General features: G+C 40.5%; 1 protein-coding gene across 1 annotated transcript; it reads right to left on the bottom strand.

Moving 5' to 3' along the window:
• Positions 1-16: 16 nt before the first annotated feature.
• TTC33 (tetratricopeptide repeat domain 33) lies at positions 17-27,703 on the bottom strand. The gene is made up of 5 exons (XM_016223796.2): positions 27,513-27,703; positions 23,332-23,553; positions 9,618-9,699; positions 8,115-8,246; positions 17-4,988 (listed from the first exon to the last, which is right to left on the bottom strand). The coding sequence occupies exons 2-5, from the start codon at positions 23,550-23,552 to the stop codon at positions 4,635-4,637; spliced, it is 789 nt and encodes a 262-aa protein (XP_016079282.2). The 5' UTR covers position 23,553; positions 27,513-27,703; the 3' UTR covers positions 17-4,634.
• Between the last annotated feature and the right edge of the window lie 294 nt (positions 27,704-27,997).

The raw sequence follows: 27,997 nt of genomic DNA, 5'->3' as shown, positions 1-27,997 counted from the left end.
ATATCCACACACGGACTTGTGACATATATACATAGCAGCTTTATTCATAACAGATCAAAACTCAAGATATTCATCAACAACCTAGATGTCCATCAACAATATGTAAAGCTACAAATTGTGGTATATCCATTCAATGGAATAATACTCAGCAATAAAAAGGAACATATTACTGATATGCACAGTAACATGAATGAATCACAACATGGATTTCAAAAGTATTAGATCAAGCCAAAAATGTCAGACACAAAGTATATATTGTATTTGAAATTCTAGAAAAGTCAAATTTACAGTCACAGGAAGCAGAATAGTGCTGGTTGCTGGGGTGGAGGGGAAGACTGCAAATGAGCCTACGAGAACTTTTTGGATGAGGGAAATATCCTACATCTTAATGGTAATGGCGATTGTGTAATTGTTCACATGTCTAAACTCCTCAAACTGTATATAACGCATGTTTTATTGTATGTAAATTATACTTTAAGAAAGTTAACCATGTTCCCAGAAGACATCATGGTTCGTCTCACACTCTTTCCTTCCAATTAAACCTAGAGTCAATAGTGTGGTCTATCACAATTCCAAGTCAGTAGATGTTTTCAATATCCAAATGTTTACATGTTACCTTATAATTAACATTACCCATTTTCAATAGAATTTCCATGGTTTAAAAAAAATCTGAAATTAGAAAAAATTTTCCAATTTGGTTTTCGTCTTGTGCTTGCTTTGAAATATAATAATCTGCACTAATCTTTGTTGGGGTTAGAGGGAGGCACATAATATCCTCTGTCCCCTCCTGACTTCTGAGCCACACGAGAGACAAAAGGAGTCAGGCAGATGGAGAATTGGCATGTCAGGTTTACTGCTGAAGAAGTCTAGGTTAGAGATGTAATTTACGTTGGTGCCAACAATGGCCACCTAATGCCAAACCCAGAATTAGACCTCTCATGAAGCGTGGTCAGCCCTGCACAACCACAGAGGCAGAGCCTTCACTGCCGAGCTGACATCTCTCTAAATTCTGGCTCTCTGCAGCCGCGATCCACCCAAAAGGAGAGAAAGGAGCTTTTATGTCCAGTTATTTATCCTAAACTCCCTCTCCTGAGGAGGTGGGGTGGAAGAGAGAGATCAGGATTCCTTGGTTAATGGGTGAAGCAGCACTGCGCAAGGAAGCCATCTCTACCCTCTGCCTTCCCAACAAAGTGAAGATCAAGTTTCCCAACCTTTCTTCCACCTCGGCACACATGCCAGGTGAAGTTCACACACAGTAAGGCACGATTTCATGGTACGCTAGCTATAGGCCACCCCTTCTCTCCCACTCAAGTGAGCATATTGAATTGCAAGTGACTAAAGTGGCATATTTCAGTTTGCTTTGGTAATGAGTAAATCATGTACAAATTTCTGTACTGGTTAAAAAAAAATTACACCTTCTCACTTCTAAAATACCATCAATTACAAAATACACCACCAGCTTAATACACTCTCAGAAAAAAACACATTTAACATTGCCATCGATTTGAAGATGATTACGGAACTTTGGTTCTTACGTCAAATCACAGCTCATTTAGATAAATTATGTCATAAGATCAAAGTCCAGAGTCAACTTAGGAGGGCTTCTGACTCACAAAGCCTGAAATTAAAGAAATGACTGGCCCTTTTCCTGCTGCAGGAGAAGGTAATGAAACAAGCTTTTGGTACCATGACATAAAATATAATTTTCAAACTAAAAAGGCTATACTGATCAGTTATAATCATGCAAACTCCAGCTTTCTGAGACCAACCTTTTTAAGTCTTCACTATACTTTTGCATATAACATCAATTTAAAAGCTTTTCATACTTAGACTACTACCATAAAATGTTGTACACAGACCCCAACTGCAATAGATGTAAGTTTTGTGATCTACACCTTGCATGAGTTTTCAATGTTTATGCAGCATTTGGTAGCGGATTTAAGATAAATGCTCTACAATGTAAGAAACTATTGTCTAGAAAATAACACATGATTCTCATTATCAGGCATGGATTGGATGTAGTGTTCTGACTAATGAGTTCCTATGCCATACAACTTTCAACCAAGAAAAATACAAATTACATTCAATATAATTTTAGTGTGTAGTGTAGTTTCAGAAAGTGTACCGAACATCTTTATACTGCTACCATGAATATCGATTCTCTTTCTTTCAGATTCAAAAGAGTTTGTTATTAGTTAGTAAGTTTAGTAAACGTCAGTGTATCAGTACTCGCAGCCTTAGAAAATCCATTTGCCCTCTCTCTTCACCACGGAAGAGTATCGGCTAAGCGCCTTTTGGGGCCTGGGGAAATACGCGGCCTTTCTTCTCTATAATTCGGTATTTCCTTTTCTCCTCCACCTTATGTGTAAAGCACCTTGTGTCTCATCTGAGTAAGAAGACGAGCCTGGCCGACCGATGTCAATTCAGCGGAAACACTGGGTTCCTAGTGGCGACTGGCACCCCATCCTGGGTCTTGCCTCTTTTGGGGCTGAGGCATAGACTTTACAACAGGAACAACCCCCAACTGAGAACCATCTGTCCTAATATCAAAAGCAGTGACTGCTGAATTTCAGATAAAGAAAAGATTACAAAGAAGTTCTCTTCCTTCTTAAATCAGAAGAAACTGAGGTTAAATATCTCCAAGCTAATTCAAGGTCTTCATAGAAAAATCTAGCACTTAGAGAGTACTCCATATGCAAGAGACCATACAAAGTGCTTCACATACTTTCACATAAGAAAAAATAAATCTTTTTCAAAAGCTAACAACACAAAATAATAGGCAAATCTTTAAAATGCAGAAAAAACTTTATTTGCTGATTATACAATAAACAAATACCCATTAACACAACACACCAACTTCTCTAGATACCCAACTATCCACCCTTTGAGAATATTTCTTAGTAAACAAAATAAAATGTAATTAATTTGTTTTTTGGATCATTCTAAAACTAACCTCTCCAACCAGAGCTAATTTTCTAATATCACTTTGGGAGGAAATGCAATACTTTCTAAGACAAGTGCTGACTTCTCTGACTCTGAAAAAAGAGGCAAACATTCCACTAAAAGAAAAACTTTAAAAATCATCTCAGAAAAATATAAACCATTACTTACATGCTCCAACAGGGGAAAATTTCTTTAAATAAATTAACTTACTTTTATCTCCAACAAGGATAAAATTAATTTTATACCAATAATAGCTTCCTGAGTGTCCAGAGTAACAGTACCCAACTGTCCCATATAATTGTCCCACAATGTGTAAACTATAAAAATAATAATTCACATTAGCAATGACAATATTGATTTGTGGATATAACTGTGCTTTTCAATGACTATTTCTTCAATATATCTTTCTCTATTTGTAAGATTCTACCATAATCACATTTTAGTTTCCATGTATGCTGTGCCTGTAATCCCACTGGAACTCTAATAACATCCCTGTTTGTTTGTTTAGAAAGATACAATTTTGTTATTTAAAACTGTGATTATTTCTCATTTTACTGAGCAGCTCCAAAAAAGCTATCCAGAAAAGGAATTCCCAATCATCAGCTGAAAAGTTATAAGCAAAAGGTATTTTCAAGGTTTTTAAACTTTTATTTTTTTTTAAAACACGTTTTAGAGAGAGAGGAAGGGAGAGGAAGAGAGAGAGAAACACTGACCGGCTTCCTCCTGTACACCCCCTATTGGGGATCAAGCCTGCAACCTGGGCATGTGCCCTGACCAGGAATCGAACCAGCGGCCTCTTGGTGCACGAGATGACACCCAACCAACTGAGCCACACCATCCAGGGTGAGGTTTTCAAGCTTTTAAAAATAAAGAAAATACTCCTTTTGACTGGGACAACACTGCAGTACAATTTATGATGTAGCTATAAGAGCCACTCATTTAAAAAATGCACATCTTAAAAATGACTCGCTTGTGGTAAAGACTATCTACTTTAACAATTAAAAAAATAAAACCATCACTGTTACAATTTATCAGAACTCCCCACATCCAATAAATACTGAAGGTGGCAACTACCATGGTCTTAATAATTTTATAGTCAAAACAAGCATAAATCAGAATTAAGAGTATCTACAGGAACCGTCCGGAACGTACACATTTGCATGCATTTCCAGCTGAACTTGCTAAGAACCTACATATAACCAAATGACAACTTTGGATCAAAATGAGCATCAGAAATACTCAAGCTTTGTGACAAAGTTACTCTAATGAAACAAGAAAAGTAGAAGAGTGACTAGTAACAGCAGTGTATTTTTAGGAGGGAGAGAAATCACCCACTTCCTTTATCATAAAAAGGTCAACGAGTCAACATTTTAATAACACTGGCCAAGTTATTCACTATTCAAGCATCACTTCCAAGTCTTGCCTTTAAAATGCATTCACTCAGATATCTGGATTAAGTTTATTAATAAAAACCCACTGTAGTCAGAATTCTAATCTTAAGTTTAAATCATAACTTATCAAAGCATAGTCCAAACACTATATAATAATTCTACCCTTTAGTTTTTATATGCCTCATCTGAAAAACTGATTTTACAACAGGAGTTTGACCCTGTTTCTCCAGAGTAAATGCCCGTCTGCCCTGAACTTTAAGTGGCAATCAAAAGGTAGATTCAGAGAGCTCCCGCTAAGCTTCATCGGGCTCTGATAAAAACAGCGCCATCTGGGGGGGCAGCACCATCTTCCTTCTCACTCACAGTCTCCACAGTCCCAGAAGCGGACACAATAACCATGGTTTTATTTGCTGAAACCGGCTTTTGTTTCTCAGCAATAGCTGCGCAAACAGCAACAATCTCATCACTTTCAAAGTCATAGTCAGGAATGGACTTTGGTGAGACATGTGTCACTTCTGCTGGTGCTTCATCTTTTTTAATCCTCTGGGCTGCCTTCTGCTGCTCCTGAAGCTTTCTTGCCCAAGAAAGGTCTTCTTTCCATATCTCGGGGTTCATTGGATAGATATGAAGGGCTACTTGGAAACTTCGAATTGCCTAGGGAAAGAAAAGGTCAGCTTTTTTTGTTTGCTTTGTTTTAAAAAAATGAATGTATTTAACATAATCCACAATAGCGATCTATATATTTATATATATGTATATATTATCCATGTACAGTATCTATATATACATAGGTATCTTTTTTTAACATAACAGACTCTAAGGATGGAAGTTAGGGCTGTGATCTAACCACTGATGATGATTATGATGAAAAAAAACAAAGGTTATAAAAGTGTGAAAGTGACAAACTGCTGAAGAGGGTTAAAAGCCCATCAAAATAGCCCTGGCCAGTTTTGCTCAGTGGTTAGAGCATCAGCCTGTGGACTGAAGGGTCCTGGGTTTGATTCCAGCCAAGGGCACGGACCTCGGTTACAGGCTCGATGCCTGGCCCTGGTCGGAGCATGTGTGGGAGGCAACAATCGATGCATGTCTCACATCGATGTTTCTCCCCCCCCCACTCTCTCTGAAAAGCAATGGGAAAAATATCCTCGGGTGGGGATTAAAAAAAAAATAGAGGTGCCGACATTATAGTTCAAAACGAGGCAGACACACCGTTCAGCTTTTGCAGATCAGCAAATACATAAAACCTAGGGATTTCCTGGGCTAAAGCACAGTCAGGAGGTACCAGGAATGCACAACACTGAAGCCAAGAGCTTAGGCCACAGTAATGATAACACACAGCGAGTGTCATGGGAGACAAGGCAGGCGTTGCATGATCATAAAAGGGTCACTTCCCAGAATTACATAACACTTGCAAATACATATGCACCCAACGCCAGAACACCTAAGCATATAAAGTAAACACTGACACAACGGAAGGAAAGAACATCAATAAGGAAGCAGAAGACTCGGACAACATTATAGAGCAACAGGACCAAACAGACCCACATAGAACCTTTCACCCCACAGCAGCAGGACAGACATCTTCTCAACACACACGGAACATTTTCCAGCACAGATCACATGCTACGTCACAACACAAGTCTTAACAAATGTAAAAGACATGCCAACCATCTTTTCTGACTCAAATGGAATAAAATCAATAGCAAAAAGATAACTGGAAAACTCACAAATATGTAGAAATTAAACAACACACTCTTGAACAATCAGTAGGTTCAAAAGGAAATCAAAAGAAACTAAAATATATCTTGACACAAATGAAAATGAAAATACACTAAAACTATGGGATGCAGCAAAAGCAGAACTAAGAGGGAAGTTTATAGCGCTGAATGCCTATGTTAAAAAAGATCTCAAGTTAAAAAAATAACCTACCTTTGCACCTCAAATAATTAGAAAATGAAGAACCAAGCCCATATTCATTTTCCAACATACACACCCAATTCTGCATAAAAATCTAAATAATTACTCATAGAGATATGCCCAACTATTGACTTTTAATTTATTGCCTGTTCTATTTAACTGTGTATTTTCTTATGTTAATATATATGGGGTGGGGCAAAGTAGGTTTACAGTTGTGACTTCGAAAAATAGAGTTTATTCTTGTATTATTTATTAATTATTGTACTATTTTCCGTAAGAACTGTAAACCAACTTTTGCCCACCCCTTAGTAAGAACTGTTAGAAATTTTAGCTTGCTTTCATATATTTTTCATAGTATCCCTTCATTATGACATTGACTAAAGTAATTTTTAACCACTCGTCTTTCAGAAGAACAGATTAAGTTTACATAAAAATTACACATTTAGATTTTTTCAAACAGATCCCTAAAAAACATTAAATGAGGAAAAATTAACACTTCCAGTTCCTCCAAGGGTCTCACAGCATAATGGAAAGAACCGTATCTATAGATAAAGGAATAACAGTTTAACAACTAGTATTCTTATATAAAAACTTAAAGTTTTGTCCTGGCCAGGTGGCTCTGTTGGTCGGAGTGTTGTCCCATATATGCCAAAAGGCTGCAGGTTCCATCCCAGTCAGGGCGCATACCCAGGCTGCAGGTTCCATCCCAGTCAGGGCGCGTACCCAGGCTGCAGGTTCCATCCCAGTCAGGGCGCATACCCAGGCTGCAGGTTCCATCCCAGTCAGGGCGCATACCCAGGCTGCAGGTTCCATCCCAGTCAGGGCGCATACCCAGGCTGCAGGTTCCATCCCAGTCAGGGCGCATACCCAGGCTGCAGGTTCCATCCCAGTCAGGGCGCGTACCCAGGCTGCAGGTTCCATCCCAGTCAGGGCGCATACCCAGGCTGCAGGTTCCATCCCAGTCAGGGCGCATACCCAGGCTGCAGGTTCCATCCCAGTCAGGGCGCATACCCGGGCTGCAGGTTCCATCCCAGTCAGGGCGCATACCCGGGCTGCAGGTTCCATCCCAGTCAGGGCGCATACCCAGGCTGCAGGTTCGATCCCAGTCAGGGCGCATACCCAGGCTGCAGGTTCGATCCCAGTCAGGGCGCATACCCAGGCTGCAGGTTCCATCCCAGTCAGGGCGCATACCCAGGCTGCAGGTTCCATCCCAGTCAGGGCGCATACCCAGGCTGCAGGTTCCATCCCAGTCAGGGCGCATACCCAGGCTGCAGGTTCCATCCCAGTCAGGGCGCATACCCAGGCTGCAGGTTCCATCCCAGTCAGGGCGCATACCCAGGCTGCAGGTTCCATCCCAGTCAGGGCGCATACCCAGGCTGCAGGTTCCATCCCAGTCAGGGCGCATACCCAGGCTGCAGGTTCCATCCCAGTCAGGGCGCATATGGAGGTAACTGATCGATGTTTCTCTCTTTCTCTCTCCCTCCCTTCCTGCCTCTCTAAAACCAATAAACCTATCTTTGGGCAAAGATTTTTTTAAAACTTAAAATTCTGAATAAGTTTACTTTTATTGGTTGATTCAAAGTATCTGTTATCCCACCTACAGTGTATTTTCTTTCTTTATAGGACAATTTTTTGCTAAATATTCTGTCCTAGAGGTTTTTTTCCATTACCATAGGCACTTACAACCAAAAGCATAATGATCTGTAAGTTTTAATAAAGGAGAAATGGGGAAAAGTACTACATAAGCTTTTGTTTGTTTTCCTGTTAACCTATTAGAAAACCAAATTCCTTGAACTTTTGGGTTCCGCTGATCAAAACATGTCAAAACAAAATTTTAGCATTATAATCATCTGACTTCCTTACCAAGACTATCTCTCCCAATCCCAGCTGAGCACGCCCCAGAGTCTGCCAAGACTCCCACGAGTGTGGATTTCTCTGCACAGCCATTTCTGCTGCATGAACAGCAGGGAACATTTCATGAAGCGACATTAGGACCTACAGTAAAGAGAAAACAAAACCTGTCAGTAACATTCATAAACTAGTAAACTACTAACAGATAACCATACATAAATAACCCTTTTCATTTTTAAAAGTGTATTTTTAGTCTGGTAAACATAGCATTTCAGTGTTTCTGATCCCATCCACTGCCATTCAGGGTCAGGAATTATATTCTTCCTACTCCTGAAATACTATAAAAATGTATACTAGTCCCTTCCCAATTACTGAACCCTACCGTCCCTCTGGTCATACTCTGGCCATGGTAGCTCAGAATTATTTGATCTCTCAATTCCACTTCTATTTATTCTGTGTACAACGTGGATTTTAGGGTACCACAGGTCTTGCTGTTAAACTAGGTAGATGTAAATTTGTTCAACCACCCATCTGGTCCCCAGTGAACATCCTCCTGCTATAAAAACCATGCAAATACACCAACAGGCCTCCCCACAACTGGGTTCTTCACATCACACATCAGAAAAACCAGGGAGTTCCAGAACCCTCCACTTCCAATCCATGGAAAAGAGCTGGATATTATCTATATTCTTTGGGAGCACATACATTTCACAAAATTTGTGAAACAACCACCATTACCAAGTTCCAAATTAAACAACTCGTTTCATACAGTTCACCACAAATCCTGCCTTTAATATATACATTTTCAAGAATGAAAATTAGCTTATCCAAATGAAGGTCCTCATACCCCTCTTATTCAAGAGACATAATCTGGGTTTTTCCTGGATAAACTAAAATCACAACTAATGAAGAATGCACCCCATGTTTAACCTCACCATCAGGAAGGGTGGTAGGTGTGTGGGTGAAGGCGGCACTGCAACTGCTCCCTGCCAAAAATATGCTCAAGGCGCTGAGACTTGAAGTCTCTTGGATAACTTAATCCAAGGGCTCAGAGGTTTTCTTTATAAACTTTCCCACAAAATATTAGAAATGTATTTTTAAATACAATTGTTATTTTTAAATTATTCATAACTTGAGTCTATTTAACCTTTTGCTAAGGGCTAGGCCATTTTCAGAGAAATGTCATCATCTAGAACCCAATCCATCAGAGGAAACTAAGTTATTGCTGAGCCCACTACAATTAATTTCCAAGGGAAGCAAACACATTTCATTTATTAAGGAGAACACCAGGGACTTTTTAAAAGATGTCCATCTGTCTAGGTTGAAATAACAGTTAACTTCATTGTGAAGGTAAACAAATTTCTAATTCAATACATAAGGAAAAGCCACAAATAATATAAAACTTTTTCCCCCAAATAATTGTATTTTAAGAAGAAAATGCTATTTTGGCTCATCATGCTCACCAAACAAACACAGTGCAGTTTCATAATGAAAGGGGCCTTCTTCCGTCCTTACCTGTGATTTCATCTCATATAGGGTAGCATCATTTGGGGTTAACTGTAGTGCTTCGTCCCACTTCTGAATCGCCTCTCGATATCTGTGGTTGTTAAGGTTACATTTATATCATATTTCCAATGAGTCCGTGAGAGTACATGATCAAATTTAAAGACCAGATACTAGGGAATAATTGTTTATCAAGCAATATCTCTATTCAAGAACTGATAATAATGATGTTACAAAAAGCAGGAAAATTTAAGAGATAAAGGGAAAGGAGAGCAAAAGAGAAAAAAGCAAAATATAAATAAAAGAGATCTTGAAAATCTGTCTCCAGTATTTTGTTTCCTGGGCTGAGAAATCACCAGAAGAATTTCTTTTTTCATCAACCTCAATGTCTACATATGTTGTCACTCATTTTAGAAGTATTATAAAGAACCTTTCTGAGGACTTTACAATCCAGCTGCAACCCTGGGCTCTAGACTGCAGCAATCTGGCTGACAGAGGCGACAATTTAAGAAGTTGCCAGGTAATTTGGTACAGACTCTTCAGTTTTCAGTTTCCTTGTCTATGAGCCCCGTGAAAAGAGACCCTGTCTGGTTCATCACTATTAACGCAGACAAGTTCGTAAGACATGGGTCAGATAAAGGAAAACCAGGATGGAGATGGTCACTGCCACTACCACCTTTCACTAAGGTTCTCCTAGTCATATCTCTCTTTTGAGCTCCAAAGCCAACTACCATCTCCACCAAGATGTCCCCAAGACATCTCAAACTCAATATGCCCAAAACTGATCTAGCACACTCCATGCCCAATCTGTAGCATAGAAGCACTCTTCCTTTTTTAAATAAATTTCAGGAATGACTAAGTCCTACACATTATCCAAAGCAGTCATCTCTATGACACCCTTCACAAAGGTTAACTCACGTACACTTTAATATCTCTATGAGGAGAAAGTTCTAATTAACAGAACATTTTTCATTGTACCTTTCTGTATTTTACCTTTCCCCCAGTGCTACTAGTTCTGCTTTGTAGAGCTAAACATAAAATACATAATCCACCAGTTTTCATTCCTGGTTATATACAGAATGATCTATGGAGATTATGGAGGGGAACACACACACACACACACACACACACACACACACACACACACGTCCCTGCCTCAGATCAATTATGGAGGGGAACACACACACACACACACACACACACACACACACACACACACACGTCCCTGCCTCAGATCAATTAAAACAGAAATTCTCAGAGCAGGACCCAGGCATCTGCATTTTTTAAAAGTTCCCCAGGTAATGCTAATAAAAACCAGGGGTATGAAGCATTTTTAATCTCTCTCAGAGTATATGAAGCCCCATTGTGTGCTATCTTCTCTGAATCACTTCTTGTTACCTATTTTCCAGACCCTTCATGTCCTCTGTATGTGTGCTTGTAATTTCCTACCTAGTATGAGAATCTAAACCAAACATAAGCACCAAAATGTGAGCTGATCTGTACTGATTTGTAAGCAGGGAGTAGAGAACTGAAGAAATAAGGGAAGAATTTGGTAGAAATACAAAGTCCAAGAACATAAAAACGTACATTCTCTCTGTTTTCACCCTGCTATAGAATAGTTCCTTTACTATAGTAAATAATACAAATGGGCAACACCATTTCCGGGGTCTTATGCCATCTCAGCACAGGGCAAATGGGCTATGGCCAGCTCAGAGTGAGTTTGCCCTGGCTGGCACAGTTAGGGCCCACAGAAGGGAGCGTGCTTTACACACCCTGCCTTAACTGCCACTGTCGGCTGTAGCAGTGGCTGTTGTCATCTTGTAGTATCAGGCTATCTGTAACTATACACTGAAGATCACCCACAAAGGCTGGCTGGCCGTCCACGCAACACATCTGAATATGCAGAGACAGCTACCAGATCTGCAAGGACCACTGTTTTCAAAACCTTTGTAAGGGCCAAAGATAGTGACTCTTCCTTCAAAAATTTATAAATACAAATAACAAACCTCTAAACAAATGCTTATTAGGAAAAGTTCTTTACAGGCTGAAAACAGATGATGAATGTGACAGGAATACTATAATTTTTTAAATAATCACTTATGAACAATAGATCTAGGCAAGACCACCAGTGGGTGCTCGAGTGCTCTGCTCCTCCTGGCCTACAAAGAAAGGGTAACCCCACTGTGGTCAGAGGAAACTTGGCACCTAGCAGATCAATGGCCTCTCAGAATTATGCTCTCACAGAGCACAATGTAGATACACTCCAAGCATATCTACTAATTCAACTTCAGTCTGGAACATGCTGAGCAGACACAGCCCTGCTGCAGCTGTTGGATGGGAAGCATTAAAGATAAAAACTTGGTTTAAAGTCACTGTGGTTAATAAGTGACCAAAGTCTGATCAGCCAGTTTAAAGCAACCTTAACAGTATCCAACTGAACCAGCACAAGGAAGGAAGCAAAAGGAACAGCTCCAGGGGTTGCGCAAGGGCAGGGTAAGATAATGAATGCCCTGCGCCTGCACTGAGGTAAGGAACAGCTGGTGATCCAGCCGAATAAGTTAGATAGCACACTCATTACCAGATACAAATGTCAGTGTTTGGCTACTTTGCTCCTAATTAAATTTCTAATTTACTATAGCTTCAAGTTTAATGAGCTCGGTAGTTATCAGCTTATTCACTTAATAAATATTTATTGAGCACCTACCCTGGGACAGGTAGGGCTCTAAGAACTGAGGATGCAGCATTCAACAAGATATAATCAGACCTGGGGTGGGAGCAGGTGGAAGGGGGTAAAGGGGGGATAAATGGTAACGGAAGGAAACTTAACTTTGAGTGTTGAACATACAATACAATATGCAGATGATGTATTATAGAATTGTACACTTGGAACCTATATAATTTTATTAACCAATTTCACCCCAATAAATTCAATAAAATTTTTTTTTAAAAGATATAAACAGACCTTCCTTTTCTAAATCTTACATTCTAGAACATTTGTGTGTAAAGGTGGCAGAAAAAGACAACAAACGTAAGTTAGAATACGACAAGTGCCATGACAAAAATCAAATGGGGGGATGTGATAGGGAGTGAGCGGGTGGCCACCCAGAACACATGGTCAGGAAAGGTCTCTAGGAGGACATTTGAGCTGAGATCTGAATGTTAAAAAGTCCTCAGCCAACTGAAGATCTGGAGAAAGTTCATTCCAGACAAAGTGCAAAAAGAACCCAAGGCAGGACTGAACACCCCATGTTTTGAGGAAAGGAAAGAAAACCAGTGTGGCTATAGCAGGAGGAAGGCAAGCGAGAGGCGAGAGGTAGGCCACAGCCACAATCACTGAGGCCCTAGCAGGCCATGGCTATGAGGATGGGTTTAACCATATGTGTAGGGGGGGATCCCTAGACTCTTCCCCACCAGGCCTTAACCCACTCACACTGCTGGGTGTGTGATCCAGTCCCTCCAGAGCATCCACAGGTCAACCTGGCTGGCGTAGAGCTGGGATGGTCATTCATTGTCAGTTAGCACCGCACATGGGCTCTTTGGTCTGTGCGGACACAGCAGCTGCAGGGCCTTATGGTCTCAAAGGTAGGGAACTGAGGGTGACTGGGGAAGACAAGCTCTGGTCGGCACATGAACCTGCTGAGTTGATGCCTGGCTGTTGGGCCTAAGTAACTGGGTAAAGGGTGGGGCCTTTTACTGAATAGGGAAGAATGGAAAGGACCAGATGTTTGGGAGAAAAATCAGGAATTCTGCTCAGTACATGTTACGTTTGAGATACTAATTAGACATCCAAGTGGGTCTAAAGCAAGCATCGGAGATTGGAGAGTCTGGGGTTCAGGTGAGGAGACAGCACTGCAGACAGTCATCGGTCTAGAGATGGTGCTGAGAGCCGGAGACCATGCAAGTTTATGATGGAAAAGACTGTGTGTGGAAAGGACAAGTACTTTCTAAATACTGTGGCCCACCAATATTTAGAAATAAGCAAAAGAAAAGACCAAGCAAAGAAAATGAAGGAGTGGACACTGAAACAAAGGACAGGCACAACACTGTTGTAGATTAGGAAGGGAGTGGTCAACTGTGCTGCCCGTGAGAGGGACAGTACATGAGAACAGAGATAAAACCTTTTAAGAGTGGGTCAGCAGATTAGTGGGGACAGAGGCCTGACTGGAATGGACTGAGAGGATGATTCACCAATGGAGCTCGTGCTGAAGGGGAGCAGAGAAATGGTAGGGCATGTGGAGTCAAGGGGAGCTTTTAAATGGATGCTGTCAGGGTTTGCTTGTAGTGAGAAGGAGCCAAAAGAGAGGGAGGAACACATGACATCAAAATGAAGGTCACTGTCATTACATATAGCCAGGCTGGCACTCGGGACATTGTGTGTCACATGGCCAAATCACCCCCAAGTTCACTTTGATAGAAATACTTTTCTAGACAGGAGACAAATTCATGGTAAATTCTAATTATATTCCTGCTTCACACACACACTAATTCTCAAAGAAAAAAACAGACCAACACAATCAAATATCACCACCTAGTGGTTGAAACCTTAAGAGCCAACATATCAAAGTTAGGACCCACACTGTAACTACTGAGAAAGTATATCCTAGTTAGTAATAATTCTAGAAAAAGGTGTCTGAACAAAATCACTTACAAAAAACATTGATACTACATGAAATGTACCAATCACACATAAAATCCTAAAATACAATATCTAACGTGCATGTACTGAGTGCTTGCTAGGTGCTAGGTGGCGTGCTAAATTTACACAGGCACTTGCTCTTTACTCACCATTTTACATCTGAGGAAACTGATACGTAAAAAGCTGGTAACCTGCCAAACTTTATACAGATAGAAATGGTAAAGCTAGGCCCTGAACAGAGATAAAATGACTTCAAAATCCTCATGCAAACACTAGGCTCACTATACTGTCTCTATAAAGCACTCAAATTATCTAGAGGGTGAGTAGAAGAGTAAACCACTTTTTGGTTACAAAGAATCATGAATACTACAATCCTTCAGATTTAAAAACCATTCCATTGCAAACCCAATTTTCTAAGAGTGGTGATAGTCGCTAATGAGGCCAACTGGAGAGCAGGAGACTGATGCGACAGAACCGAGTCGCCTTTGGAGGGAGGCTGGTATGAACACTTGGATTGTGCCCCATGTAATGTGTTCAGACAACTATCCATGTGCTAGATAACACCAAATGAGAAAGTATGAGGGTTAAAAAAAGAAGCGAAAGAATGCACCCCAGGAATAGAAGTGGCTCCCTCCTCTCCCATCGACCTTCCTCCCTGCCGCCTCCTCTGCGCAGCTCCTCCACAGGCATCCCCACTTCCCCACCGCCCGAGATGACTGCGCGTCCCAACCTCACAGCTGGCCCACACTGTGTTGCACTTAATCCTTACTGTCATTTTACAACAACAACAAAAGAAAAAGCCCAAAACATATTACGTGATTGGTATACATCCTCTGAACTGGTAAACTGAGGAGGTGAGATTCAAACTCAAGATCTGTGAATACATTCAATGGCAAAAGTCCCCACCCACCATCTGGACTAAGACTGGGGCTCCTGTCACTGCTCCCAGAGCAGAATGGACTGACGAAGGCTGACAGGGTGATAAAATGATCAAGACCCCCAAATTGGCAATATTCAGAGGGAGAGTTTTATTGAAATCTAAACTGTTCCTTTTGGCCCAGCTGGGCATGGCTCAGCACTTGAGCATGGACCTAGGATCCAGGAGATCGGGGTTTGATTCCCAGTCAGGGCACATGCCCGGGTTGCAGGCTCCATCCCCAGTTGGGGGCGTGCAGGAGGCAGCCGATCAATGACTCTCATCATTGATGTTTCTGTCTCTCTCTCTATCCCTCTCCTTCCCTCTCTCTGAAATCAATAAAGATATATTTAAAAAATAAATGAACTGTTCCTTCTGTCAACCAACTTGTGAAATAATAGCAAATATGGAACAAAAATACCTCCTGAACATTTACAGAGATACATGAAACAAATACAGAATTATTTAATACTTCAAGTTTGTTTTTTTAAATCAAATTTCCTGAGGAACAATTTATATACCAAAACAGTACCAATTTAAAGCCTACTCTTTAATGGGTTTTGACAAATATATACACCCATGCAAATACCACAATCATCACAACAAACAACATTTCCATCAACCCAAAAAGTTCCTTGTGCCCTTTCTCAGTCACTCACCCTGATGCCTGGCCCCACACAACCACCGATGTTCTGTCACTGTAGATTAGACTTGTCTCTTAAAAGACTTGCAAAGATAAAGTCAGACTATATGCACTCTTTCTGACTTCTGTGAGCACAATGATTCTGGACGCATCAATTATTTGTTCTCGTTGCTCATTAGGATACCACTGGATGGATATACCACAATTTATTTACCCGTTCACCTGCTGATGGGCATTTTGGTCCTTTCCAGTTCATGGCCACTATGAACAAAGCTGCTAAGAACACTTAGACCAGTGTTCACATGGATATAAGTTTTCTTTTCCCCTGAGTAAATATCTAGCCATAAAACTGTTGGATTGTATGGTTAGGTGCACCTTTAACTTTATAAGAAACAGCTAGATTGTTTTCCAAAGTAGTAAAACCACCTTATATTTTCATGAGCAATGTATGAAATTTCAGTTGCTCCACATCCTTGCCTGACACTGTCAGTCTTTTCAATTTTAGCGCTCTGGTGGTTATGTAGTAGTACATTGTGGTTTTATTTGAAATTTCCCGATAACGAATCATGCTGAGCAGGTTACTGGCCAGTCACATATCTTCTTTCTAAAGCTTCAGTTCAAATATTTTGTCCATTTTTTAATTGGATAGTGTCTAAGTGAGTTGTGAGAGTTCTTTATATACTCTAGAAATAAGTCCTATATCAGATATGTGTTGTAAATCTTTTCTCCTAGTCTGTGGCCTGATGTTTCGTTTTCTTAATTATGCCTTTTGATAATCAGAAGTTTTAATTTTTGATCAACTGACCAAATATACATGAGTCTTTGTTTTTAGTATGTTTTTATTGATTTTTTCAGGGAAAGGGAGAAAGAGATAGAAATATCGATGAGAAAGAAACATTATCAATCAGCTGCCTCCTGCACACCCCTACTTGGGGACCACACCTGCAACCTGAGCATGTGTCCTGACAGGGAATCGAACCAGCAGCATCTTGGTGCACGAGTTGACGCTCAACCACTAAGCCAAAGCTGGCCAGGCACATGAGTCATTTCTGTACCTCATATTCTTTTCATTGCTCTATATATGTCTATCCTTACACTAATACTATAAAGGTCCAGCATCCAAGAATGTGGTAAGTGTAGAAATGAAGCAATATAAGTTCACTAAGTATGTTTTGTTCCATAAAATTGTTTTGACAGTCTAGATTTTTTGCATTTTTATGCAAAATTTAGAATAAGCTTGTCAGTTACTAGAAAAACAAGCTTGCTGAGATTGTCAGTGGAATTGCGTTGAGTTTACAGCACAATTTGGGGAAAACTCACAAAACTTATTCTGATCCATGAACATATATATATATATATATCTCAATTTATGTAGGTCCTCTTAAATTTTTCTTGGCCATGCTTTATAGTTTTCAGTGTCCAGTTCTTATACACACTTTATTGAATTTTTTTCCTGATGATTTTGTTTGGGGGTGGTAGTGTAAATGGCACTTTTTAAAAATTTTAATTTCCAATTATTTCATTTTATCCCCATTATTGGCTTATGACCCTCTTATTATTTCTTAGCAGTTGGTTAGAGTTTAGGTTCAAATAATATTATACTACTTCCCACGTAATGTCAGAGTGTAACGGCAATATAATTCCATTTGTTTCCACATGCTTTTTATTATTGTTGTTACACATTTACTTCCATATGTTATAAATCTCCAATGTGTTGCTACAATTTTTTAAAATCAGTTATCTTTTAAAGGATTTTAGGACTTTAAAAACCACTGGTCTTCATTTTTACCCACACTTTACAATTTCCAGCACCCTTCATTCTTCTGATACAGATTTCCATCTGGTTATCATTTTCTTCCACCTGAAGAACTTCTTCTAATGTTTCTCGAAGTTCAGGCCTACTACCAATGAGTTACCTCAGCTTTGGTTCACCTGATCAAGTTATTTTGCCTTATTTTTGAAAGACATTTATGTGGTATATAGAACACAAAGCTGATCATTGTTTTCTTTCAGAGCTTTAAAGATGTCATTCCATTCCCTTGAGCAGACCTCCACCTCAGCTGCTACACTCTGAGTCCACAGTCGCATTTGCAGGACAGACGAGCTTCCATGGCTGTTCCCTACACTGACTGAGCGCAGCAGGGATACTAAGACAGGCCCGTTCCTAGGGGGCACGGGACTTCTCTGATGGAGGATCCTGACTTAAGACTACCGAGGTCTTAACCAACAGCCCATGAGACTTCTAGCCAATCTTTCTTCCCTCTTTCCTTCACTCAGGGTCAAACACTGTAGACTGACGACTCTCCCAGGTTACCAGCTTCTTTACCATTTTCTCTCATACCGGTGATTCCACTAATAAAATGTTTGCATGACGTTTAATCTGGTCTTGGCATCTGTTTCTCCAAGGACTGAACAAACACAGCTATTAATCCTATTTGGGGTATTTTTTTTATTTAGAATATTCCATTTTTTGCCTCTAGATTTTCCATTTGTTTACATCATTCACTTCACTCCTGATTAGGTTTGTGTTACCTTTTAAATATGTGAACATAGTTATTACCAGTTTAACCTCTTTATCAATTACTTTTATCATCTACATCATTTCTCAGTCTGGCTTTACTGACTGATTTTTCTCCTGGGTCAAAATGTTCTCCTGCTTGGCATGTCTAATAATTTTTATTGGATGTTGGAAACTGTAAATGTTATATGCTATTAAGTATCTGAATGTTTTGGCTCTGTTCTGACATGCAATCAGTTTGAACCTGTGAAAATCTGTTTTTAAGCCCTAGGAAAGGTCTAGATTTGCCTTCCCTCCAGGATTGTGTAGTCATTCTAATAATGAACAACAGACTCCATGTGGACTCCAGTTAATGTCCCTGATGACCTCCAAGGCATCTCCACTCTGGGAGGTGGAAGCTTAAACATCTATCTCTTTGGTCTGGATGAACTCTCGAAATAGGTTCAGCTTACAACTTTTCGGTCATCTTACTAGGATTTGTGGACTTTTCCTCACAGTTGAATGGCCTAATGTTCAACAAATACTCAAAGGAACCTCATACAGATTTCTGGAGCAATTTCTCTGAGCAGCTCCCTCTTCTCTGGTACACTATTCCACAACTTCTAGCTGCCTGAGCCTCTCTGAAATGCAATCTCCATCTCCTCAACTCAGCAAGACCACCATGGTGTGTCTGGTTTCCCCATCATGTGCTTATAGCCTGGAAATTGCCTTCAGGTAGAAAGTGAGGGAGGTCATAGGGATCAAATCATTTGTGTCCCTACTCTCAAAGATCAGAGTCCTATGTCAACTATTATCCAGTGTTTGAAAACAGTTGTTTCATACGTTTTATCTAATATTGTAGTTGCTTGGGGCTGTCCAGGTCAAGTTCTTGATACTGCCTCCTGGCTGCATGCTGAAGTCCATACCTGGTTTTTAAAGTACTTTTGTATCCATCAATGGGTTTCAGCCTCACAAGAACCCCGTGAAGCAAACAATATTGCCAGCGAGAAAATGTATCACCAATAAAAGATGCAGAATAATTGAGAATACTATAATAGTGGTATTAATAATAGCTAATATTTATTGAGTACTTACTATGTGGCAGGTACCACCTTGAGTACTTTACATATGTAAGTTCATTTCATCATCACAATGGCATTATGAGGTAGGTACTTTTTGCAAAAGAGGGAACTTAAACACAGAGAAGCTGAATAACTTGCCTAGTATCACAACACTAGCAACTGGCAGAGCTAGGGTAAGGCCCAAGCCCTTAAGCCACTATTCCGTAAAACCTGTTGTCACTTTCCTGTTGTATAAACAAAAGCCTTCTGCACACAGAATAATCCGGAGGGCGAGGGGAAACACCGTGGACTATGGGGAAAGGGAGGAGACCGAGAAAAGAGCAGTTAATTCTCAAGGGCCATATTCTCATGCACAAGGAGGGTGGGAAAATTCTATTCTCAAAGGCCCGCTGTGTTTGGGATAGAAAAGAAAATATATTCTCAGACTACTCCCATAGATACAATGCAATAAATGCTAGTTAATCCACAAAAAACTATTTAACCATAACATAGCTAAAAATAGCAGCTTTATAAATATTTGGTAAATAGGTACTGAGGGCCTGGTAGGTGCCGCAAATTGTTTTAAGAGCTGAGGACACAGAACAAAAGTCAGACAAAATCCCTACAGTCCTGAAGCTTATCTTTCCACAGAAGACAGATGAATAACACATAAATAAAAAAATTAAGTAAGTGAATAAAGTAACTTCCAAACAGAAGAAATGCTAGAGGAAAATTTAAAAGGCTGCTGTGAGGGAGAAGGGGGAATGAGGGGCCCTGTTAGGCTGGGGTAAGGGGGGCGGGCATGCTGAGAACACAGTATGTGAGAAGAGATCGGAAGGACAACAGACCACCATCTGAAAACAGGAGAGAGAAGCTGTTCACACAGGAAGCTATAAAGTAAAGTGGTGTAAGAACTGTATTCAAAAACACAAGGCAGGCCAGTGCGGTTAAAATACGTGAATAGTGAAAATGGGGTGGTTTAAGATAGAGCTGATTTGGAAGGCAGGGAATGAGGATTTTTTTGTTGTTTTTTAATTTAACTTCACTATTTCTGCTTATATTATTTTCTACTTGTATTTTTTTCAATCAAGTTTAATATTCTCTTAGATAATTTAAACTGTTATTTCTACTTATTTTTGGCATAGACTCACCAAACTACTTAATTCGACTAGATTCCTTTAATTCTGTTTAGTTACTTCCTAGAGCTGTATATACATTACTCTAAAAGAAATGCTAATGAGCAGAAAAACTTACTGATCTCAGTGTCCTTCATTCAAAATAAAGCATCTAATCCAGCTGATTTTAATGAAATGACTCAATGTTTTGACATGCAAGCAAAAAAACAAGAGTTATTCTGTTTATCGACAAAGTTGATATCTCTTCTCTACACAGGAAATTCAGAGAGAATCCCATGGCAATAACTGAATAGCTTTTCCCTTCCACACACCAGTGTGGTCTAGAGGAAAAGGCAAAACAACAAAGTTAATGAACTTTTAACAAGCATTTACGGGAATTTCTAAAGATGTTTTATGGATGTTCTGAAAGTGATTTCACAAATGTGGAAAATTTATAGTTGGTTTCCTTCTAACTGAGACAGAAGAATGCCACTCTCACCAAGTTCTACCAGACAAATTACTTTTGTGCCTAAAATACCACAAATGGGAATTCGCAATCTAACATTAGGCTGTTAAACTGTTGTCCCTGATATTTACTTTCTACCCTTCTTTCCCAATTCAAGGTGCTGATATAGTAGAGCTGAAGCATGATTTTATGTTTTATATTAAAATAAAAGATTACACTCAGAATCAAACATAAGAACAGATCTAGAAACTAAAATATTTGTTTTTCAACTTTGACTCATTTATGACAAAAATGATTAACAAATCTTCTAACCACCCTTACCAATTAGGAAAAATATAAAAAGAACAGAAAAGAAAAGAAAAGCCGTAGTACTTATTCAGCACCACTGCTTTTAATTTCTCCAACTCTTCAGTACCACATGGAAGATACCAGCCAAAAGCACACAGGCCTGGTTTTAGATCGCTGGATAATCTGAAGAGTATCCTGTCCTACCAACAACCTATTCAGATACTACTCCTGCTGATCACACACATGTCTTAAAAAATCATATCTTTAGGGCAAATAAATCAACAGTCCTCATGTTCTCAAGTATAATTTCCTAGTATAATGTATTTCCTTCACCAAAGATAAATGTTTCAAGATTTTTATAAAAATGTGGCTTTCAGCAAATATTACACACAGCAAACAGACTGACATAGGCACAGTGTCTTTCAGTGGCTGCACTAATAACTGCACTAATAACAACCACATGTCCTTATTTCCCAATAAGACACAGTGTAAAGCATAAACATTACATGAAGTTTTCTCCTCCAAAGTGCTTAATCAGAATCTAAATCAAACCTCAACACTCAACTTTCAGTTTACAAGAAATACACAAGATAGAGGAACAAGTTAAGGAAACAATCAAATAGAAAACTGGTCTGCACTCTTCAACATGTCAGTGTCATGGGGGATAAAAGTAGGGGACCCAAGTAGACACTACAGAGATACAATAACCAAATGCAAGGTGTGGACTTTGTTTGGATCCTGGTTTTTAAAAAACACTAAAGACACTTAGGTGAAAACTGGAAAAATCTAAATGTGGAGTGGATATCAGATCACAGTACTGCTCATTTTCACAGGGTGGACAGCAGCTCGTGTTTGGGAAGAGAACACCCTTGTTCTTAGGAGGAGCACGAGGACTCAGGAACCAGGTGCCACAATGTCTGCAACCTACTTTCAAATAAATCACACAAAAAATTCTAATATACAATTACGTGTGTACATGTGTATGTGTAGGAAGAGATAAATAAAACAACTGATAAGAATTTTTTAATCTAATGTAAAGCACAACTTAGGGAATACAGTCATTAATACTGTAATAACTACGTACGGTGCCAGGTGGGTATTTGAAATATCGGGGGGATCACTTTGTAAGCATATGATTGTCTAACCACTGTGCTGTATACCTGAAACTAATGCAAAAAGTACTGAATGTAAACTGTAATTAAAAGATAAAATTTTTAAAAATTTTCTGAGTCTAGACAGAGGGAATATGGGAGATTCAACTATTCTTTCAACTTTAATACAGACGTGAAATTTTTAAAAATAAAAAGGCCTTTCCCACATCTAGGTCACAGAGATACTTCCTATATTTTTTTATTCGCATAGAGAGTTGTGATGCCTCTAGAGTTCTCTCTATACGTGGTATGACACAGATCACTTTCTTTTTCTCTGTACGAAGTTCCAGCTTCCTCTACACAATGTACTAAACTGTGTGTCCTTTCCCCACTAATCTGCGGAAGAGCGGTTTTTGGTTCCACTGAAGGAGCTAAGCAGAGGAAGGTGAAAGGACTAAGAAAGTAGAAAAAACAGCAGAGGGGGAAAGAAGGAAGATCTAAATAATGGAAGTCTAAGGGCTTAGCGAGGAAGGACCAAGAATAAATGAGGCTATTATCAAATTCCACATTTACTAAAGCACATAAGAAGTCAATGGAAAAAAATGACTGAACACCTACTTAAAAATATATATATATATGCCCCCAAAGCTATTCAGGAAACATCTAATTTATTTGGTCCATAATATCACAAAGAGAAAGTCAATTACACCAAGAATTAACCATCTCCAACCAACCAGTAAACTGGATTACATTTTACTGAGTCTTTACTCTACTTTAGACAGAACAAAAAAGACAGCAAAGGAGAGACATTATAAGCATCATGCAGACTTTTTTTTACAAACTTTCAGATTCTATGGGAATGTTTAAAGGTGACTTTAAAACCTATTTCTTTAATTTAGCACCTAGATCAGATCCTAAAAACATAAACTTAGAGAATTCATAACTCTTCATCCCACTACTGAAAGCAAGTCAGAAAATATAAATGTTCTGTATGAGAAAACTCTAAAACATACCTTTTATTTTCAGCCAGACTGGCTCCTTCATCCTTCAGCTGTTTACTTTTCTCAGCACAGCCTTCGAGGAGACTTTCCTTCCTACGTTTAGTGGCATGAAGCCCGTTCCCTTCATCACCCTCAACTGCATCCTTCTCGTCAGCAGCTTCAGCCTCAAACTGCTGGGAAGTGGCCTTTGAGACCTTCTCGCCAATTTTCCTCTTCCATCCGAAGGAAGCCATTCTGGAGAAGGACAGAGAAAGAGCTTTAAATTTCAAACCTGGCCCCTTATAGAAGTATTCCAACTAAGGGAAGAAGAAATAGCAGGATCAGACTACCACCGTTTAACTCCTAATTAAACAGTGGCCCTAGGAAATCACCACTGAAGGCTGCTAACATCAAGAAAGACAACTGGACATTATGCATCTCCTGATGGAGGGGACACGCTAGCCATGATGTGCTCTTGCCAAAAATTAATCCTGAATCAGACCAAGGCTCTAGCTTATAAAAAATACGGGATGCAGATGAGCATGCAGACAGCAAAAAATAAAAATAAAGCTGGTTTCTTCAAGAAATAAACTGCCAGGAAAGAAAAAAAAAAAAAAAAGATGGGAGGTAACCCCCAAATTATGAGAGACATACTAGCCAAATAGAATGCATGGATCTTGTTTAGCTCTGGGTTCAAACAGGCCAATGGGGAGGAAATGGGAAATCAGAACACTGATTTGATATTTGATGATAATAAGGTTATTTTTTAGGTATGATAAATAGTATTATGATTATGTTTGTAAAAAAACCCGTATCTTTTAGGAATACATACTAAAATATTTCACATAAAATTACATAATATCTAGGAATTGTTTCAATGTAACCAGTGGGAGGTGGGGGCAGTAGAGGAGAAATACAGATGAAAAGATTGCTGAATTGACAGCTGAGGAAGTTAGGGGATGGGTGCATAAGCCTCCTTATACTTTTCTCTCTCTTTTTATATATGCTTCTAATAAAAAGTTTTAAGAGATTCACACCTGGCAAATTCACAGCTGGTGATTTGAAAAGGTAACAAATGTTGAATTGTTTTGTAAATCTGCAATTACGTACAAATGTAAGGGACAAGAAAGAATAAAAGAACAATTGATGGAACAACGTCAAAGGAAACCCTGGAAGAATTCAACAAATATTTATTTAGAGAAGGGATTTATTGAGGGATCCAAGAATTCTTACTAATTACATAGATGTACTTAAAAATTCTGAGAAACCTCTGAAATTTGTATGTAAGTTTTTATATGCCCGTGTGCATTCTTAGCGAAGTCTATGACCCCAAGGAGACTATGATCAACAGACTGAGCAACCCGAGGAACAGGAAAAACAATAAACCAGAAGTCTTCGTAAAATTATCCAAGAAGGGCATTGTGGGATAAGGGGAAGAGAGAAATGACGCAGTAAGTCCTAGCAGATATCAAAGTCTTCACCACCGAGGCACATGACTGAGGTAAAAGCACAGTAAGTAATCATTAGAAGGAAGGGGAGAGAAAAAGTGAGGGCAGCTGTGAGGCCAGCCATGGGGAAAGGTCCTAGATAGTGACAGAACTTGGAGGGCTAAGAAAATTATGGGTTGTGTGTCTAAGCTCTTAATGAGTATAAATGAGTGCCAATAAATTACAGCAATCGAGAAATATATAGGCTGATAGGGTGAACCATATGCTTTCCAAAGGAGCAGGGATTTTTAGAAAAGCCTAGGGAAGTCATGGATTATAAACTACACTAGGAAATTAGAACAATGCCACTCTCTCTCCCCAGACCTATCATAATATGAGAGAATGAGACTCCTATGTTTGAAGATGACTATAAGCAAGTTAGGGGAAGAACCAAGAAATGCCTGAAAATGAAAGTGTGATGACTACGGCACAGAAGTCCAGAGGCACAGAGTGAGGACCATGTGAGAGAGTGGACCATGAGGAGTCTCATAAGATACCAGGGTAATTCAAGATAAGAAAGAAGTCTTGTGTTTATGACTGTCCCTAAAGCTGACTAGAATGAAGATGATTTGGTTTTCTGGTTTCAAGTTTCCAAAGGGAACTTTGTGAGGCACTCTATTAATAGACGGACACCTGTATTAATTTACTAAAGACAAATTCATTATAACTCATTGATCAGGTCTGTAGATTATTGGGAGCAGGGGGTTAGGGTGGGAGAAAAGGAAAAAGACATACAGATCCACGTGTATTTTTTTTTTTAATTAATAGTTCATTTAGACTCCCATTACCGTCCCCCATCCTCCAACCCAAACCACTGTTACAAATGCTGAAGACAGGTATAGGTCAAGGGCCCACGCAGTGGTTTTCAACCCCGTAGGAAAAAGCCACACACCCCACTGCCTCAGGCATTTCTGCCAATCTCCTCCACAAATCCTTTAGGATCTTCTAGAGATCAGAGGCTGTGGAGGTCAGGACACAATGAGGTTTTGTAAGAGGCCTGATGACCCCTATCAACTGACAAGTTTAGCCTTGAAGAGAGGGACAAGAATACATTCCTCTCGGACAACACCAAATATTGAATGAAAAGTATAGGCAAGTTCAGAGGTAGAGGAAAATGAAAATGACAAATTTCATACCCCAAGCTTCACATTTTTCAGAGAAAAGAGGAGGCTAGTCATCTGCTCCAAGTAAAAGGGAAAGAAATGAACCTAAGGCATGAGAACAGAAAAGATCTGAAACAGTCACTGTGAATAGGAAAAGCAACAATAAGGGATGAGTCAAGATGCCAAATGGAACCAAGGGCGCACTAAGGTTAAAAGGCACGACTCTCCTACCAAAACCATTAGTACGTTTTATATTTTCTTCAAAATTGTCTGGAGACCACAAGAGTAAAGCCAATTACAATACAGAATAAGTGCTAGAAGAGAGTAAACAAACAGTGCTAGGATGTCAGAGAAGAAACACTTCAGCTTCGGTGGATTTTGAAGAATAAAAATTAGCCAGGTTTAAAAGAAGGGCGAGTCCTACAACATAAACAACATGCTTTCTGCTTTGGAGAATTTAACACTCTGAATTGATTCAGTAAGTAGGATGAGTTTATTGTTCTTCTAATGCTACTTGAACATTAAATTTAAACTTCTTAAAAAGAAGGCTTTCTTCTACATCTTAAAGAATTAGAAAGCTTCCCTGTGAAGCCGTTCGGAGAAGGGCTTTTGTTTGCTGGGAGGTTTTAAATTACTACTTCGATTTCATCAGCTGTTATTGGCCTATTCAGGTTTTCTGATTCTTCCTGATTCCGTTTTACATGATCTCACTCATATGTGGAATCTAATAAACAAAATAGACTGATGAACAAAATAGATCCAGTGACACAGAAGCATAGAACAGACTGATGGATCTCAGTGGGAAGTTGGGGGTGCGGGAGTGAGTGGGGAGAAATTAACCAAAGAACTTATATGTTTATGTGCATAACCTACGGACCCAGACAATAGTGTGGTGAAGGCCTGGGGTGGGGGGGCAGATGCAGGGTGGAGGGGATCAAAGAGGAAAAAAAGGGGATATCTGTAATATTTTCAACAATAAAGATAAATTAAAAAAAAAAAAAATCTTTCTTGAATCTGTGTAGTCAGATGCACAAGGCACCAACATCCTAACCTTTACATTTTCCACCATGATACAAAAAAATCACGGATAAATCATAATTAAGTGGGTTTCATGTTTAACTCACAAAGCAAGACAAATTCACTTTACGCAGAATTATGTTTAATTACTGCCGTGCAAACTCCAAACAACGACGCTGGATTCTAAATTCTTTTGCTGGGCAGCGATCCAGGAGGCCCTCGAGGGCTGCAGCCGGCCGGACGAGCCAGGGAAGGCTCCCCGCCCGGCCGGGGCGCGACCCCCAGGCGGGAACCCGCTGGCAGAGCCGGCTCCGGACGCCGAGCGGACCCCGGCCGGTCCAGGGAGGTGTTCGGAGGCGAGGAGTTCAAGAAGCGATTTACCCGAAGATGTCCCCGCGAGACTGAAGCCAGCATGAGCGACTCGCCTTCATTTCCCACAGGGATAAAAACGCGGGGCGCCCGTCGGAGCTGCCCGCGGGCCCGGCGCGCCCCCAGCCCCGCCCCAGCCGCCGCCGAGGGCGCCCGCCCCGCTCCTCCCTCCGCGACGGGAAGGTCAAGGCCGCGCACGCCGCCCCGGCGCCGCTGCGAGGGGCGCCCGGACACCAACCTTAGCGGCCCGGCGTGGCCGCAGCCGCGTGGAGACGCAGCTCCAACTTCTGAAGCTGCTTTCTCCTCTAAACGAGGACCCACGCGCCTTCTTTCCCCGCTCTCCCTGCGAGTGCAGCACGCCCCGGGCGCCCAGTTCCCTGAGGGCCACTCAACGGGCCCCGTGTTTACATTCCGCTTGCCCTTTGCCCACAGGAAGCGGAAGTCACCGCGCGCGCCCTCCGACCTGCCTACCTTTAAAGCCTGGGCTCCAGCCCAGAGGCGCTCCTCAGAGCCTTTCTCAGCCGCCAATCCCTTCCCCGGGACCACGGATCCCAGAAGCCATTGCGGCCGCCCCCCTGTGGGCCATTACCCTCTGGGATTTGTAGTCCGGGCCGCCCGAGCTCGGAGCGCCCCCTAGCAGCAGGCGGGAGCGCCGAGTGCGCAGGCGTCCACGGGAGGGAGCGCGGGGAACTGCGGCTGCGCGGGCTGAAGGGCGCTGGGAGA

Source organism: Miniopterus natalensis, chromosome 3 (genome assembly GCF_054644295.1).
Source record: "Miniopterus natalensis isolate mMinNat1 chromosome 3, mMinNat1.hap1, whole genome shotgun sequence".
Classification (NCBI taxonomy): domain Eukaryota; kingdom Metazoa; phylum Chordata; class Mammalia; order Chiroptera; family Miniopteridae; genus Miniopterus; species Miniopterus natalensis.
The sequence above is the reverse complement of the archived record's forward strand: the minus strand, read 5'-3'. Positions and strand labels throughout refer to the sequence as shown.